At 41.9% G+C, this 18,760-nt stretch overlaps 1 protein-coding gene across 1 annotated transcript in view; it reads right to left on the minus strand.

Annotated features, from left to right (window-relative positions):
- Window positions 1-16,943, minus strand: part of clcn6 (chloride channel 6) — a 29,237-nt gene extending 12,294 nt beyond the window's left edge. The window contains exons 1-16 of the mRNA XM_024005993.3: window positions 16,575-16,943; window positions 15,679-15,738; window positions 15,285-15,350; window positions 14,967-15,032; window positions 14,676-14,742; window positions 14,412-14,518; window positions 10,819-10,945; window positions 10,438-10,564; window positions 10,230-10,362; window positions 10,006-10,119; window positions 9,707-9,873; window positions 9,379-9,499; window positions 8,492-8,624; window positions 7,921-8,074; window positions 439-595; window positions 234-340 (exon numbers count right to left, since the gene is read on the minus strand). Coding sequence (XP_023861761.1) covers window positions 234-340; window positions 439-595; window positions 7,921-8,074; window positions 8,492-8,624; window positions 9,379-9,499; window positions 9,707-9,873; window positions 10,006-10,119; window positions 10,230-10,362; window positions 10,438-10,564; window positions 10,819-10,945; window positions 14,412-14,518; window positions 14,676-14,742; window positions 14,967-15,032; window positions 15,285-15,350; window positions 15,679-15,738; window positions 16,575-16,649 — 1,781 coding nt within the window. The 5' untranslated portion in view covers window positions 16,650-16,943. The remainder of the gene's footprint in view (window positions 1-233; window positions 341-438; window positions 596-7,920; window positions 8,075-8,491; window positions 8,625-9,378; window positions 9,500-9,706; window positions 9,874-10,005; window positions 10,120-10,229; window positions 10,363-10,437; window positions 10,565-10,818; window positions 10,946-14,411; window positions 14,519-14,675; window positions 14,743-14,966; window positions 15,033-15,284; window positions 15,351-15,678; window positions 15,739-16,574) is intronic.
- Between the last annotated feature and the right edge of the window lie 1,817 nt (window positions 16,944-18,760).

Raw genomic sequence — 18,760 nt, forward strand, 5'->3', positions numbered from 1 at the left:
ATCATTGAAAAAAGGTAATCTATTTTCAAGTAAAAAGGAAAATATATATATTTTTTTTATGTATCCTTTTTTTTTAAACCCATCAACAGATTACACAGCTGGTTAAAGGCTGAAAAGGGACGCATATATACAGAATATGCGTGTATACTGAAGAGAAATGTGTTAGTTGTAAGTGGGTTTGGATACAATGACCACTGATCTTTATTATCATAAATGTAGTAGTATTTTCTTACTTGTCCATCTCGACCTCTGTCTCCCACTCCAGCAGTGGCACTCCTCTCAGATGAATGTGGATGTCATAGATGCCCTTATTGAAGAAATCCCCCGTCCACTTGGCCACCTGAGCATACGCACACACACGTAATCCTGTAAGTACCAACTCTGATGCAAGTGTACTAAATTGTGAATGTAAGTTCAAACCAATGAGGTGTACTTTACCATGAGGGTTATCATAATGGGCAAGCCGTAGGTGATCTCATTGGTCGATTCGATGAGAATGACAGTCAGGCTGATGGTCATCCGGACCACACCTCCCAGGAAGGCGGCTGCACCAATCAGAGCAAAGGTCCCAGAGTAGATGTCCATCCCCAGGTTGCTGTGGCAACAGGACAGCCAAAAGGAACCAACCAGGAAAAGCAGGATCAGTCGAAACAGTAAGTGTCAACATTAGGAAAGGTTTTATCAAAGGATGGGGGAGAAATCGCAACTTTTTAAAAGTACTTCCTAAAAGCGGTCAGTTCGATAGAGATAACTAAGGAAAGACTAAGGCTTATTGCTAGCATTGTCCGCTCAAACTGCATTATTTTCTTATACCTAAGACCACCACGAATCTATGTATATCAACTGTAAATCAACATATTTATCATGTTTTGATAAGACAGTTTGCATTATCTTCCAACAGGTGGCATTACACTCACAAGTCACACTATCTGAAGTGAGACAATGAACTGGCAGCTACAGTCCAAAACGCCAAGAGAAACTTAATTTTTAGCTAAGTTAAATCTCCCACAGGCATTACAAGGGCCCCAGCATGGCACATGAAAGCAGTCGTGCAGGAACCCAAGAACTCAAAATGCCTGAGGCTGACAAAGCAGAATACAGAGGACAACTGTGTCAAAGAGAGAGAAAGAGTGGGAGAGAAGCGCTTAGAGAAAGTGCCCAATCAGCAGATTCCCTCTCAGAGGATGTCAACTTTAAAATGTAGCTTTGATGGCATTTTTACACATTCTAAGAGATACAAACTCCATGGGAAGTTACACTGCAGCTACACATATATATATATATCTCACAGTAGTTTGGTGCTGGGAAAGTAGTTGAGAGATTTCCAAACCAACAGATTTCAAATCATAGAAACCAGATCCATATACAGGGCCTTCAGAAAGTATTCATACCCCTTGACTTACTCCACATGTTGTTGTGTTACAGCCTGAATTCAAAATGGATCTACACAAGATACCCCACAATGACAAAGTGAAAATGAGTTTAGAAATGTTTGCAAATACCTAATTTACATAAATATTCAGACCACTTTGCTATGACACTCCAAATTGAGCCCAGGTGCATCCAATTTCCTTTGATCACCGTTGAGATGTCACTACAACTTAGAGTCCACCTGTGGCTAAATTCAATTGTTTGGASAGGACTTAGAAAGAAACATCTTTGACAGTGCATAGTTGACAGTGCATGTCAGAGCAGAAAAAAATACCATTAAATCCAAGGAACTGTCTATACAGTTGAAGTTGGAAGTTTACATACACCTTAGCCAAATACATTTAAACTCAGTTTTTCACAATTCCTGACATTTACTCCTAGCAAAAATTCCCTGTCTTAGGTCAGTTAGGATCACCACTTTATTTTAAGAATGTGAAATGTCAGAATAATAGTAGAGAGAATGATTTATTTCAGCTTTTATTTCTTTCAGCTTTCATTTCTTTCATCATATTCCCAGTGGGTCAGACGTTTACATACACTCAATTAGTATTTAGTAGCATTGCCTTTAAATTGTTTAACTTGGGTCAAACGTTTTGGGTAGCCTCCCATAAGCTTCCCACAATAAGTTAGGTGAATTTTATCCCATTCCTCCTGACAGAGCTGGTGTAACTGATCACGTTTGTAGGCCTCCTGCTCGCCAATGCTTTATCAGTTCTGCCCACAAATGTTCTATGGGATTGAGGTCAGGGCTTTGTGATGGCCACTCCAATACCTTACTTTGTGTCCTTAAGCTATTTTGCCACAACTTGTGGAAGTATGCATGGGGTCATTGTCCATTTGTGACCAAGTTTTAACTTCTTATGGCTGCAGGGGCAGTATTGAGTAGCTTGGATGAAAGGTGCATCAGAGGTGCCCTAGTAAACTGCCTGCTCCTCAGTCCCAGTGCTAATATCTGCAATTATTATAGTATTGTTAGAAAAACACTGAAGTTTCTAAAACTGTTTGATTATGTCTGTGAGTATAACAGAACTTCATATGGCAGGCAAAAAACTGAGAGTTCCACTTCCTGTTTGAAATTTTCTGAGTGGCAGATTTTCAACCAAGCTCTCATTGAAATTACAGCGAGATATTGATGGGTTTTCACTTCCGACGGCTTCCACTAGATGTCAACATCAATAGAACTTTGTCTGATGACTCTAATGTAAGGGGCCGAAGGAGACAGGAATTAGTCAGGTCTGCTCACGAGCTGACCATGCTTTCACATCGCTTCACATGAGAGACCTCGTTCCACCGCTCTTCTGAAGTCAATCTAATTCTCCGGTTGAATGTTATAAAGATGTATTGTAAACACATTCTAAAGTATGATCAATACATCGTTTACATTTTTTTTACTGACTTTTACGGAACTTTTGACATTTCGTCACGTTATAGTGACGCGCTTTGTGACTTTTGAATTGCTTCCAAACGCGCTAACCAGAGTAGCTAATTGACATAAATAACGGACCATTATCGAACAAATCAAGCATTTATTGTGACCTGGGATTCTAGGACTGCATTCTTGATGGAGTCACAAAGGTAAGGAAACATTTATCATGTATTTTCTGGTTCTTCTGTTGACCCCAACATGGCGGCTAATTGCTATTGTTCTGAGCTCCGTCTCAGATTATTGCATGATTTGCTTTTTTCCGTAAAGTTTTTTTGAAATCTGACACAGCGGTTGCATAAGGAGAAGTATATCTATATATTCCATGTGTATAATTTTATTATCATCTACATTTATGATGAGTATTTCTGTTGAAACGATGTGGCTATGCAAAATCACTTGATGTTTTTAACTAGTGAATGTAACGCGTCAATGTAAACTCCGATTTTTGTTATAAATATGAACTTTATCAAACAAACATGCATGTATTGTGTAACATGAAGTCCTATGAGTTCATCTGATGAAGATAATCAAAGTTAGTGATTAATTTTTCTCTTATTTCTGCTTTTTCTGACTGCACTCTTTCGCTGAAAAATGGCTGTGCTTATTGTGGTTTGGTGTGACCTAACATAATCGTTTGTAGTGCTTTCGCTGAAAACATATTTGAAATCGGACACTTGGTTGGGATACAACAAGATTACCTTTAAAATTATATAAAACACATGTATGTTTGAGGAATTTTAATTATTGAGATTTCTGTTGTTTGAATTTTGGCCCCTGCCCTTTCACGGTGTTGTCATATCGATCCGTACTCGGGTTTCAGCCATAAGAAGTTTTAACTTCCTGACTGATGTCCTGAGATATTGCTTCAATATATCCACATTAATTTCCTTCCTCATGACGCCATCTATTTGTGACATGCACCAGTCCCTCCTCAGCAAAGCACCCCCACAACATGATGCTGCCAACCCCGTGCTTCAGGTTGGATGTGTTCTTCGGCTTGCAAGCCTCCCCCTTTTTCCTACAAACATAATGATGGTCATTATGGCCAAAAAGTTATATTTTTGTTTCATCAGACCAGAGGACATTTCTCCAGTCTCTTCTTCTTGCCGCGGCCTTTCAGGTTATGTCGACACAGGACTCGTTTTACTGTGGATATATAATTTTGTAACTGTTTCCTCCAACATCTTCACAAGGTCATTTGCGTTGTTCTGGGATTGATTTGCACTTTTCGCACCAAAGTACGTTCATCTCGAGGAGACAGAACGCGTCTCCTTCCTGAGCGGTATGACATTTGCGTTGTGCATGGTGTTATACTTGCGACTATTGTTTGATGAACGTGGACCTTCAGGCCTTTTGAAATTGCTCCCAAGGATGAACCAGAATTGTGGAGTCTACATTTTTTTTCTGAGGTCTTGGCTGATTTTCTTTTGATTTTCCCATGATGTCAAGCAAAGAGGCACCAAGTTTGAAGTAGTCTTGAAATACATCTACACCTCCAATTGAATCAAATGATGTCAATTAGCCTATCAGAAGCTTCTAAAGCCATGACATTTTCTGAAATGTTGTTTAAAGGCACAGTCAACTTAGTGTATGTAAACTTCTGACCCACTGGAATTGTGATACATGAATGGTAAGTGAAATAATCTGTCTGAAAACAATTGTTGGAAAAATTACTTGTGTCATGCACAAAGTAGATTGTCCTAACCGACTTGCCAAAAACTATAGTTTGTTCACGAGAAATTTGTGGAGTCGTTAAAAAATGTGTTTTAATGACTCCAACCTAAGTGTATGTAAACTTCCGACTTCAACTGTAGATCTCTGAGATAGAACTGTGATGAAGCATATACAGTGCTGTGAAAAAGTATTTGCCCCCTTCCTAATTTCTTATTTTTTTGCACGTCACACTTAAATGTTTCAGATCATCAAACAAATGTTAATATTACACAAAGATAACCCAAGTGAACACAAAATGCAGTTAAGTGATAATTTTATTTATTAAGGGAAAAAAGCTATCCGAACCTTCATGGCCCTAAGTGACAAAGTAATTGCCCCCCCTTGTTAAATCATGAGTTTACTGTGGTTAATCAAATTTTTGGGAAAGCTGAGTTCAATTTCACTAGCCACACCCAGGCCTGATTACTGCCAGACCTGTTGAAACAAGAAATCACTTAAATAGAACCTGTCTGACAAAGTGAAGTAGGCCAAAAGATCTCAAAAAGCAAGACATCATGCCGCGATCCAAAGAAATTCAGYAACAGATGAGAAACAAAGTAATTGACATCTATCAGTCTGGAAAGGGTTACAAAGCCATTTCTAAAGCTTTGGGACTCCAGCGAACCACTGTGAGAGACATTATCCACAAATTTAGAAAATTTGGAACAGTGGTGAACCTTCCCAGGAGTGGCCGGCTTACCAAAATTACCCCAAGAGCGCAYCGATGACTCATCCAAGAGGTKACAAAATAACCCACACCAACATCTAAAGAACTGCAGGCCTCACTTGCCTCAGTTAAGGTCAGTGTTCATGACTCAACCATAAGAAAGAGAGGCAAAAATGGCATCCATGACAGAGTTCCAAGGCGAAAACCACTGCTGACCAAAAATAACATAAAGGCTCGTCTCGCTTTTGGCAAAAAACATCTTGATGAGCCCCAAGACTTTTGGGAAAATATTCTGTGGACTGATGAGACAAAAATTTCACTTTTTGGAAGGTGTGCGTRCCGTTACATCTGGCGTAAAAGTAACACAGCATTTCAGAAAAAGAACAMCATACCAACAGTCAAATATAGTGGTGGTAGTGTGATGGTCTGGGGCTGCTTTGCTGCTTCAGGAKCTGGACGACTTGCTGTGATTGATGGAACCATGAATTCTGCTCTCTACCAAAACATCCTGAAGGAGAATGTCCGGCCAATAGTTTGTGACCTCAAGCTGAAGCGCACTTGGGTTCTGCAGCAGGACAATGATCCAAAACACACCAGCAAGTCCACCTCTGAATGGCTTAAAAAATATATATATAAAGGTTTTGGAGTGGCCTAGTCAAAGTCCGGACTTGAATCCGATTGAYATGCTGTGGCGTGACCTTAAAAAGGCGGTTCATGCTCAAACCCTCCAATGTGGCTGAATTAAAACAATTCTGCAAAGAAGAGTGGGCCAAAATTCCTCCACAGTGATGTGAAAGACTCATTGCCAGTTATCGCAAACGCTTGATTGCAGTTGTTGCTGCTGAGGGTGGCACAACCAGTTATTAGGTTTAGGGGGCAATTACTTTTTCACATATGCCATGAAGGTTCAGATAGCCCCCACCGCCACAAAAAAAAAAATCATCACTTAAACTGCATTTTGTGTTTACTTGGGTTATCTTTGTGTAATATTTACATTTGTTTGATGATCTGAAACATTTAAGTGTGACAAATGTGCCAAAAAATAAGGGGCAAATACTTTTTCACAGCACTGTATCTGTGAAAGGGTATAAAACAACTTCTACAGTATTGAAAGTTTCCAAGTACACAGTGGTCTCAATAATATGGAACTACCCAGACTATGCCTAGAGCTGGCCGTTCAACCAAACTGAGCAACCGGGCAAGAAGGACCTTGGTTAGGGAGGTGACCAAGAACCCAATGACAACTGACAGAACTACAGAGTTCCTTGGCTGAGATGGGATAAGGACAACAGTCTCAGTCTCTACAGTAAACTCCAGGCATACTCTCACCAATCTGGGCTTTATGGGAGATTTTCTCAGGAGTGGCTTCCGTCTGGCAAAAGGCACATGAGAGCATGCCTGGAGTTTGCAAAAAGGCACGTGACAGACAGAGCATGAGGCAAAATATTCTGTGGACAAAAATGTTATGATTTAGCCTGAATGCAAAGCACTATGTCTGGAGAAAACCAGGCATAGCTCACCACCCATCTAACACCATCCCTACCGTGGCAGCATCATGTTATGGGGATGCTTTTCAGCGGCAGGGACTGGGAGACTTGTAAGGATAGAGGGAACAATAAATGGAGCCAAATACAGCCAAATCCTTGATGAGAACCTGCTTCAGAGTGCAAACAACCGTAGACTAGGGCAAAGATGTATGTTCCAACAGGACAATGACCCAAAGCATACAGCCAACGCAATGCTGTAATGGCTTCAGAACAAGAATGTGAAAGTCCTTGAGTGGCCCAGATAAATCCCAGACTTGAATCCCATWGTAAATATGTGGAAAGACTTGAAGATTGTTGTTCACTGCCACTCCCCATCTAACTTAACAGAGCTTGAGAAAATGAAACATTTGAGAAAATCCCCAAAACCAGATGTGTAAAACTGGTAGCCTAACAGACATACCCAAGACGACTCAAAGCTGTAATCGCCGCCAAAAGGTGCTTATACTCAGGAGTGGGAATACTAAAGTAAATTAGATTTCTGTATTTCATTTTCACTTCAACACTATGGGGTATTATGTGTAAAAAATATATATATATAACAACAAAATGTGGGTCAAGGAGTATGAAAACTTTCTGAAGGGTTTATATTTCTACTATTTTCTACATTGTAGAATAATAGTGAAGACATCAAAACTATGAAATAACACATATGGGATCACGTAGTAACCAAAAAAAAAGTGTTAAACAAATCAAAATGTACTTTAGATTCTTCAAGGTAGGTTGAGAAAATGCCAAGAGTGTTCTAAGCTGTCATCAAGGTGGCTACTTTGAAGAATCTCAAATATATTTTTGGGGTTACGACTTGATTCCATATGTGTTATTTTATAGTTTATATCTTCACTATTATTATACAATGTAGAATATAGTACAAATAAAGAAAAACCCTGGAATGAATAGGTGTGTCCAAACTTTTGACTGGTACTGTACATATGAATGAATCTGATATACACCATTACCATTCCTGGACATTTTGTTACGAGACAGTTGGGCTTACAAATTTGAGTACTGACTATGAGAACGTTGGGTTTACATTTCGGAAGAAAACAAATTATAATGAGAATGACAGCCTAACAATTTGCGTACATTAGATCATGCCTAACACTGAGAACATTTGATTATGAGAACATTGGTCTTACATTTTGAGGAGGTTGGCCACCAGGCGTCCGAAAGCGGCGCCACAGAGCAGCGAGGGCACAAAGAGGCCGCTGGGCACCGACACGCCGTACGTCCAGCACGCCAACAAAAAGTACAGCACAAAGAACACAATCAGCGTCACAGGGCTGAACGTACCTACAGAGACAGGAAACACAGGAAATCACACACTAAGGCTGCGTTTACACAGGCASTCCAACGCTGATCTTTCTTCCACTAATTGGTATTTTGACCAATCACATCAGATATTTTTCAGAGCTGGCCACAGAGGTGTTCATTATGTTCTGTATAATGATTAACTAAAGTGTAGCCATCACCAGTACACAAACATATTTCGGTGTGTATGTGTATAGAGACTAGGGACCCTGTTCAAAGAAAACACAGATTAAGCCTAGTCCTGGAACTAAGAAGTACTTTAAATAGAGATTATTGAGCATGCAGTTTAGTACAGGCATGGGATCAGTTTTGCCCTTAAAATCAGGTGGGAGCCTGTCCATAATCTCATTCATCATTATCTAAAAGGCTAAACTGATCCAAGAACAGCCCTTGTCTCACCGTCCTGGTGGAAGAGCTGGTGGATGGCCACCTCCTGAGGGTTGAAGAACAGAGTGGCCATGTCGTTGTACGTCTTGTTGGGGCAGAAGAACTGGCGGATTGTAGAGTTGATGACGTCTTCGTTGAGGGACACCTAGATAAATCYCCATATCACACATTTTACCATTGTAACAAAACCATTGAATGTGAGCATGTTTCTAACTTTGTATACATGTCTGTCCGATGTGGGACGTATTCAAAATGTGAAACTCCAATTCTGAAGGACTTGAGTGTACACTAGACTAGAGACCTGGGGAAACAGTTTTGGAATAGAGGTGATGTCTATGCCATAGATTGAAATGTTAAAATATTAACACAATGGCCGACACTGGAGTGACGGTGTGTGCTGCCCGATGAATCGGTTCATTTACACCATTAAAAAGCATTGAATGTTGAAACTGTGGTATGTTCAGTGAAGTCAAACATTGAAAATGGGGTATATTCAGTAAGGTGAAGCGTTCAGTACGTTGCAGATAGAGCTACTCATTACATTTCTATCTGGATTCCCTAATCTACATGACAGACCATCATATCGGTTCTATACAATACACTTCTATCTGAATGTTCTTCATCGTTGCACRCTCCTGAACACTAGCACGGTTGGGATCAATMCCATTTCACTTCATTCAACTCAGTCGGCCAATCTGAGGTTAGAYAGGCAACAGAAAACACCAATAAACTTTTTAAGGATGGCTTTTGTATGAATATACGTAGTTTTATGGTCTCTTTATGTTTCAATATGCTTTTAGTGCTRGTTTTAGGATGATTATGACGTTGTTTTACGGCTGTTCTTATCTTATWTTTACATACTTCACTTTTTTATAAAGTTGAGCTCTGCCAAAACGTACCAGAGCTGTCGTGTTGTTGTTGGTGATTGTGGAGGCCAAGTCACGACATTCACCCAATGTCATAGATGCCACAAAGATCACCACCGTGGTCACCATGGCAACCAGCAGACTCTCTAGAACCCTTCCCAGGGACCAGACAAAGAATATGACATGAAACACAAATCACTGTAACCCCTTTGAGAAATATGCCTTTCCACTCAGATGGGGAAGTTAAATATATTGATAATTTGAAAAACAAATGTTTCATTGGTAACAAAGCATTGCAGCAACGCAACTGTCACTACAATGAAGTGTATATGTGTATGTACATATCACTCCGAGCAGGTACCTGACAAACTTGGCCTTGGGGTGGACGTGTCTCATGCGGTACTTGGCCAGCCTCTTGTTGATACAGTTAAAGAAGGCCCCCAGCAGCCCTCCCGCCACCCCCATCAGGACAAAGAAGGCCAGGTCAACCGCCGTCCACAGGTGGCACTTCTTATCCCCGTCTGAACACTGTGGGAGAGGGATGGACACCCATGGAGACATAGAACTCAAGTCGCTAAACCATTATATGCACACACAGACCCACATACACACACACTATGTGCACACCTCCACAACATGAACGTGAATGAGTGCTTGTACCTTGAACTCTCCAAAGTTGAGCAGGCCAGGGAGCTGGAACGAGCCCCATTTGTTGTAGTTGATCCCCGAGCGGAAGAAGTTGAGGGTGAACGTAGCAGACATGGAGCAGAAGAGCTGGTGGGTAGACAGGAAGAGAGTGGTACTTCAGACCAGGCTGACTGACAATGACAGAAAAATAGCCTGTGTGTGTTTGCATGCGTCTCTGTCTGTGACCTTTGACCTACCACTTTCCAGGTGAGCGCCTGGTTCCAGAACGAGGATCCCTCCTCCAAGCTGAAGAGGGTGCCCCCTATTGGTGCCCCAAACGCAGCCGCCACCCCGGCCGCCGCCCCCGCCGACACAAAGTCCCGCTTGTCCCTGAAATCAAGGATAAGCACAGAGATTTAACTTATAATGATGAACAACTGCACTTTACAGTGTATGCTACTGTACCTGTCACTGCGGAAGTAGGGGAAGTRAAAGTTGATCTTCTTGAAAGTGATGCTCTGAAACTGAGGGAGTCCGGCTCCCACGATGGCTCCACTGTGGATCATTGGACCCTCCTTCCCCACAAACAGACCTGAGGGATCAAACACTTAGAGGCGGAACAGACGCTTTGCCATTGGATTCCCTTTAGTTAAATGCTATAATGTTTGCATCTGTTGGAAAGTCAGAGGTCGTATTCATTAGTGCACACTGTAGCAAAATGTTTTGAAAAGGAAAGCGAAATAACTACTGTTTCTATTGGACARGTTCAGGTAGTCCCTTTCTGTTTCAGTTGTCTTCTGTTTGGTGCRTAGTGAATATGACCTTGTTCCATCTATTTTGTAGTACCTCCGGATACGGTAAAGAGGACTCCGATAGCCTTGCAGACGAAAGTCCGTAGCCGGACTATTCCAGGTATCTTTACTCCGTTCAGGTAGCTCTTGATCTCAGGGATTCCCGAGCCTGCAGCTACAGGCTAAAGAACACAGAAAAGGGACAATCAGTAGGAGTTGGGACAATTCTGATATGATACCACCAGACAAGCAAAGAAAACCAAAATAACTACCCAACAGATGTATAAAAAAAAAAAAGAAGAGGTTTTGATAATAAGCTGTCAAAGAGTATTGTCAAAGGGATTATGAGCATGTTCAGTACAGGCAGGCATGCAGGCAGTACAGTACAGTAGACTCCTGACAAGTACACTTCAGATAAGCGTAAACTCCATTGAAGTGCAATATAGGTCCCTTTTTAATTGCTCTGCTAACTACACGGTATCACGACAGTCCCAAGCTACTGCATTTACCAGGAGTTGACTTTAAAAATCAAACCAAATTTCTTTGTCACATACACATATTTAGCAGATGTTATTCCGGGTGTAGTGAAATGTTTGTGTTCCTAGCTCCAACAGTGCAGTAGTATCTAACAATTCACAACAATACACAAATCTAAAAGTAAAAGAATGGAATTAAGAAATATTAGGACGATCAATGTCAGAGTGGCATTGACTAAATACAGTAMAAWAGAATACAGTATATACACACACGAGATGAGTAAAGCAGTATGTAAACATTATTCAAGTGACTAGTGTTCCATTATTAAAGTGGACAGTGATTCCATGTCTATGTATATAGGGCAGCAGCCTCTAAGGTGCKGGGTTGAGCAGCCGTGATGGCTATTTAACAGTCTGATGGCCTTGAGATAGAGGCTGTTTTTCAGTCTCTCGGCCCCAGCTTTGATGCATGGTTGATGTCCTTGATGATCTTTTTCATCTTCCTGTGACATCGTGTGCTGACCGTACCACCCTCTGGAGAGCCCCTGCGGTTGTGGGKAGTGATACAGCCCGACAGGATGCTCTCAATTGTGCATCTGTAAACCTGAGGTTGAAAAAACCTCCTGAAGTTCTTCACCACACTGTCTGTGTGGGTGGACCAATTCAGATTGTCAGTGTTGTGTACGCCGAGGAACTTGAAGCTTTCCACCTTCACTGTGGWRCCGTCGATGTGGATATGGGGGTGCTCCCTCTGCTGTTTCCTTTAGTCCATGATAAGCTCCTTCGTTTTATTGACTGAGGTTATTTTCCTGGCACCACTCCGCCAGCACCCTCACCTTCTCKCTGTAGGCTGTCCCGTCATTGTTGGTAATCAGGCCCACTACTGTTGTGTCATCTGCAAACTTGATGATTGAGTTGGAGGCGTGCTTGGCCACAGTCATGGATGAACAGGAAGTACAGGAGGGGGCTGAGGCCCTGGATCCCTGTGTTGAGGATCAGCAAAGTGGAAGTGTTGTTTCCTACCTTCACCACCTGGGGSCGGCCTGTCAGGAAGTCCAGGACTCAGGWGCACAGGGCGYGGTTCAGACCCAGGGCCCCAAGCTTAATGATGAGCTTGGAGGGCACTATGGTGTTGAAGGCTGAGCTGTAGACAATGAACAGCATTCTGACGTAGGTATTCCTCTTGTCCAGATGGGATAGGGCAGTGTGCAGTGCGATGGCATCGTCTGTGAATTTATAGGGGCGGTAAGCAAATTGAAGTGGGTCTAGGGTGTCAGGTATTGTAGAGGTGATATGATCCTTAACTAGCCTCTCAAAGCACTTCATGATGACAGAAGTGAGTGCGACGGGGCGATAGTCATTTAGTTCAGTTACCTTTGCTTTCTTAGGTACAGGAACAATGGTGTGACATCTTGAAGTAAGAGGGGACAGCAGACTGGGATAGGGAGATTGAATATGTCCGTAAACACTCCAGCCAGCTGGCCTGCGCATGCTCTGAGTACGCGGCTAGAGGATGCCGTCTGAGCCGGCAGCCTTGCAAGGGTTGACACGCTTAAATGTCTTACTCACGTCGGCCACAGAGAACAASAGCCCACAGTCCTTGGGAGCGGGCCACGTGAGTGGCACTGTGTTATTCTTAAAACGGGKAAAGAAGGCGTTTAGCTTGTCTGGGAGCAAGACGTCGGTGTCCGTGACGTGGCTGGTTTTCCCTTTATAATCCGTGATTGTCTGTAGACCCTGCCACATTCATCTCGTGTCTGAGCCGTTGAATTGAGACTCCACWTTGTAGCAACGTTTTGCCTGTTTGATTYCCTTACGGAGGGAATAACTACACTGTTTATATTCAGCCATATTCCCAGTCACCTTGCCATGGTTAAATGCGGTGGTTCGCGCTTTAAGTTTTGCGCAAATGTGCCAACTATCCACYGTTTCTGGTTAGGGTAGGTTTTAATAGTCACCGTGGGAACAACATCCCCTATACACTTCCTAAAGAACTCAGTCACCGTGTCCYTTTAAGCGTCAATGTTATTCTCAGAGGCTAACCGGAACATTTCCCAGTCCACGTGATCAAAACAATGTTGAAGCATGGATTCCGATTTGTCAGACCAGCTTAGAATAGACCTTAGCACGGGTACTTCCTGTTTGAGTTTCTGCCTATAGGAAAGGAGGAGAAAAATGGAGTCGTGATCTGATTTGCTGAAGTGAGGGCGGGGGAGGGTCTTGTAGGCATTTTGAAAATACGAATAGCAGTGATCTAGTGTTTTCTCTAAGCGAGTACTACAGTCAATGTGTTGATAGAACTTCGGTAGTGTTTTACTCAAATTMGCTTTGTTAAAATCCCCAGCTACAATAAAATACGGCCTCAGGATATGTGGTTTGCATAAAGTCCAGTGTAGTTCCTTGAGGGCCGTCGGGGTATTGGCTTAAGGGGGAATATACACGGCTGTAACTACAACCGAAGAGAATTCTCTTGGGAGGTAATACGGTCGGCTTTTGATTGTGGTATTCTAGGTCGGGTGAACAAAAGGACTTGAGTTTCTGTACGTTATCACAATCACACCTTGTGTAGTTAATCATGAAACATACACCACCACCTTTCTTCTTCCCAGAGTTTTTTTWATTCCTGTGTGCYTGATGAACTGAGAACCCAGCTGGCTGTGTGGACGGGGACAGTATATCCTGAGAGAGCCATGATTCCGTGAAACAGAGTATGTTAAAGCMCCTGATGTCTCTCTGGAAGGAGATCCTCGCCCTGAGCTCGTCTACTTTATTGACCAGAGATTGAACATTAGCGAGTAACAAACTCGGAAGCGGTGGATGGTGTGAATACCTCTTCTCCGCCGGCGACGACTTGGAGCAGCCTCTGGGATAAGTTCAATTGCCCTGGGGGGTACAAACAAATGATCCAATTCGGGAAAGTCGTATTCCTGGTCGTAATGCTGGCGATTTACCGCCACTCTGATATCCAAAAGTTCTTTCCGGCTATATGTAACAACACAAAAAAACATTCTGGACCAATAATGTAAGAAATAACACACAAAAAAACWAAATACTGCAAAGTTGCTTACGAGCTAGAAGCAGAGCTGCCATGTCTGTCGGCGCCACCTTACTAATGTATAGCATAACAATAGCATGTTAGGACATGTTAGGTATTTGTGTAGAGCGTCTTTACCTCAATGAGGACCAACACACTGGCGATGAAGATGAACATCATGTTGAAGGCCAGTAGCTCAAGAAGCGAAAGAGCCAGGCAYCCTTTCTCACTGCACTCCTCCACAGCTAGCACACACAGGCTAAGGAAAAGCATTGTCTGCCACACAACACCTCACTGCTCTCAACTAATACAATATGTTGATTTGCAATGTTCAACATCAGAAAGACATTATCAATTAGGCATAGACTTTGAGTGAAATATTCCATCTTCAAAAAAAGATACATTTTCCCACCAAGTTCAATTTGAGCTGAGTGAAAAGGCGTACAAAAAAGTCCACAAAAACACCCACCTGAAAGAAAAGAGAATGGTGTTAATAAGAGTTTAATATGCATTTTTTTCCAAAGCATGCAGACATTTGTCAGAAGCACCTGCACATCATCCATACCTTCGTCATACATTATTTCCAGAGAATGTACAGAGGTCCATTGTTTATCACTAACATACCGGTATGTAAGCCAACCAAAAATCAGAATGTCTGATTCTTCATCCAGCATAGAACATGATTGCACTTACCAGGCCTACTGAAACTCCAATGGCAAACACCAGCATCCACCTCACAGCTTCATACCTTTTGGCTCTCTAATAATGTGATAGAAGAACCCATGTTAGAAGAGATGGAAAACAACACAATTGCAATATGCAGTTTGTGGAAATGAAAAGTATGTTTTTTTTTACAGCTTCTGAAAATAACAAAGGCATTCTAGTGTAGTTGGTGGTCTAACCACATACTTAATGACTTAGTAACGACTTTGTAACTAACTCAAAATGTAGGCTTATTTATCACAATACCAATACCACAATACCAATACCACAATTCATTTCTTAGTATACCTTATTGTTCATCCCCTCCAGAACTTCAACATATGGTTCATTGATGCACCTGTCATAATCCAGGCTCTGCCAAAATATAGAGAGAACCATTGGGAGAGGAGTCAGTGTGTGTTTAATTGAATTCATTCTGTAGTTTGTTTTTCTGCTGAGAGAAATTTCAATGATACTCAGGTAGTCTGGTCCCATATTATTTTGTGCTKTTGCCTACTCCATTGTCATTGTCAGGCCTTACATTGACATGACAATTCCATAAGGAGTTGGCAAAAAAGCCAAAACAGACTGGCAACCAGGCTAGTCAAGAGCTACACTGATGCTCATTTGGGTGTGTCTATTTTCCCTTCATTCATATGGAGTTAGGCCAACATCTTGATCTGCTTCAAAGGGATTTCATCACCTCATAATCTTTCCTTGGAAGGATCTCATCCTCTTCATCTTGAGTTTCCCCAAGAATAGTCTGGAAATTAGAAGAATGTGACACTGCCATCATRGTGCATGAAGAATAACAAAACAACAAAACAAAACTACTCTCAGCCTGACAAATAAGGTTATGCAGTGCAGCCAGTCATCATGAAAATATACCTGGCACTTACTACACCTAGTACTATATGCCCCACAATAACCACAACAAAAGAGCAAGTTCTTGGCTGAGGTTTCTTCCTGAGTCATGCAAGGCTGTGAATAGCTTGAGGGAAACAAATAGCTAGATGCTAACGTTGCGCTCTTTCAAATGTAACCTTTATTTAACCATACACTTCCTCGACAATTAATTCCCCCTTGTCAAACAGTCCGATAGGGTGTTTGACAAGGGCCTCTATTAAACAATGCACATCATGCATAAATAAATGGCATCGGTCGTGCTTGGCAAGCATCAAGCTAGAATCACAGATAAAACAAAGAGGGTTAGTTATAAAAAATATTTGCTAGCGTATTGCCAGTGGCTACTAGTTAGCATAGTTGCTCAGCACTATCAGCTAGCTGTCATGTTGCTTAGTTTGACTCACAGAACACATTACTCAAAAACATTTATTTAGCCTATAACGTTACTGACAGCTATATTCTGTAACATAGTCAATGTTAATATTTATTTATCAAGCTATTGTGCAACATAGTTAMCTACCTAAATTAGCATTGAGAGATATCCATACATCAGAACAGAACAGGGTGGAGCTTTCTCCAGCCAGGGTGAAGTCGGGACATTAGGCTCAGTTTTCCTTGGAAAACTCGCACACAATATTTTGCACATTGAGGCAATTCTACACATTATAAGACATTATACAGATTCTCTCTCACCAGTTCCTCGGGTGTTCGGGTCTCTTCATCCCTGCAGCAGCAGTGACAACATAAGCAATTCCCACAGCACGCCATCTTCGTTGTTGCCTCTTCAGCACCACCACTTCCCACAATGGCCGTGTTCGAGAGGCTCACAACCCCAATGCATCATGGGTAAATTGTAACTGCCTGACTGATCTACAAATAATAATACGTCGCTATTTATGATGCAGGGTGATTTGTAGATCATTCAGTCGGCAGTCGCATGCAGTTGTTCTGATGCTCTCGAACACGGCCAATAACATGTGACGAACAAAGACGCGGTCATTTACGGAAACGTATCACAACTGCGTGTAATTTACGCATGTGTGATGCTTGTTATTCTCAATAAAAGAACAACAAGATTACAAGACCCAGTTATAATAGTTCAATACAAATAATGTGTATGCATTCGCCTTCAAACTTATCGCACTGACAGTGTTAAGTTTGCCCAGCTCGAGCTTCTGTAAACTGACCGGACACACTGGCTGTGGTTGAGAGGATCAAAACCGTAATGTATCATGGGTAAATTGTGACTGACTGATCTACAAATAATAATGTGAGCTAGTTATTTATGATGGAAAGGGAATTGTATGTCAGTCAGTTGGCAGTCGCTTGCGATGTGGAACAAGCACCGTTCACCAGCCATTTTGCCAGGATAACGGTGCTATACAGTTGACACAGTGCTTTTTTGTATCCCAACTGTACACTCCCTTTAACTATGCCCTCCTGCACATTTCTCACATCGTGGGATCTCCCTTCTACACACTGTTGCAACATGTCTGATCCTTGGCACGACTTTCTTAAGAAGCGCGTTGGTTCAAAGTGAGCGGGGTGGTTTCAAAGTGCAAGGATTGTGATGCTTGGCATCCACATGCCAGGGTTGTGGGTTTGATTCCTAAGGGGACCAGTATGAAAATGTATGGACTTAATACTGTAAGTCGCTCTGGATAACAGCTTCTGCTAAAATGTAAAGATAGCCTGCTACCAAACCTGGTCTCAGAATATTTTGTATTAGTCTGTATGTAAATCTGCGACTCCATTTAGGATGTTTTGTATGGTATTTATTAATTTGTGAATGTCAGTCACGAATTTCGTATGATATGTTACAAATTCCAAATTCATATTTGTATGTTTCAAATTTGCAAAATGTATATCATACTAATTTGAATGTACTGGATTTACATTTACTATGTTACGTCAAGTCTATGAGACCAGTTCACTTTTGGGAACGATGTCTCTAATGTCAAGTTTTGCTAGCCAACAACATAGTCAATGCCGCTATCAAGCAAATCTACTTATTTTTCTTCTTGTGAATTTCTGGCAGAATAGACGCTTTTTGGCGTATTGCTGACTTTCTCAGTTGGGAATGTGCATTCCACATTGTGACAAAACAAAAAAATAAATGGAAAAGGGGAATGGTAAAACTTATATTGCACCACCATCTAACCATGCACCTACACACTATCACTAAAAACCCACCACCACCATCCCAATACTTTGGATCTAAACGATCCTACACCAGGCCATCGGCCTGGGAGGATGGAACCCTTCTTCTCTAAACCTCCTGTAGATCTTCTGCATTAAAATCTCAACCCAAATATTTCTCTGCTGCTGCAACTACCACATTTATCTTCTGTGATTTCCACTCCATCGACGCAAAAAATCCAACCTTACTAAAACTCATACTCTCTGGCTCTCTCTCTTCAGGCCTACTCACTCACCCTAGGCTATCCTCAGCTCTCTTCAATGCCTAAACATAGGAAACTTTTTTTTGCCCCACTCGAACTCTGTCAATCTCAACCTCTCTCTCTCACAGGGCACTTCGGATCCCCAGCTGCTGGGCAACCCCACAGTTGACACAGTGCTTTCTGTATCCCAAACTGTTACACTCCCTTTAACTATGCCCTCCTGCACATTTCTCACATCGTGGGATCTCCCTTCTACACACTGTTGCAACATGTCTGAATCCTTGGCACGTAAAGAACCGAAGCGTGTTCGGAACATAGGCCCTCACACAATAGCAACTATAACATAACCTGATCGGGAAGAAACTCTGTGTCAAAGTGCAACAAGACAGAGTATCCTCAGTATCACCATTGCCACCAGGTATACTGTACGTCTCACCAAACAGTGGGCGCCACAAATACTAGGTATATTACTTTTCA

Source organism: Salvelinus sp. IW2-2015, linkage group LG17 (assembly GCF_002910315.2).
Source record: "Salvelinus sp. IW2-2015 linkage group LG17, ASM291031v2, whole genome shotgun sequence".
In the NCBI taxonomy this organism is placed as follows: Eukaryota; Metazoa; Chordata; class Actinopteri; order Salmoniformes; family Salmonidae; genus Salvelinus; species Salvelinus sp. IW2-2015.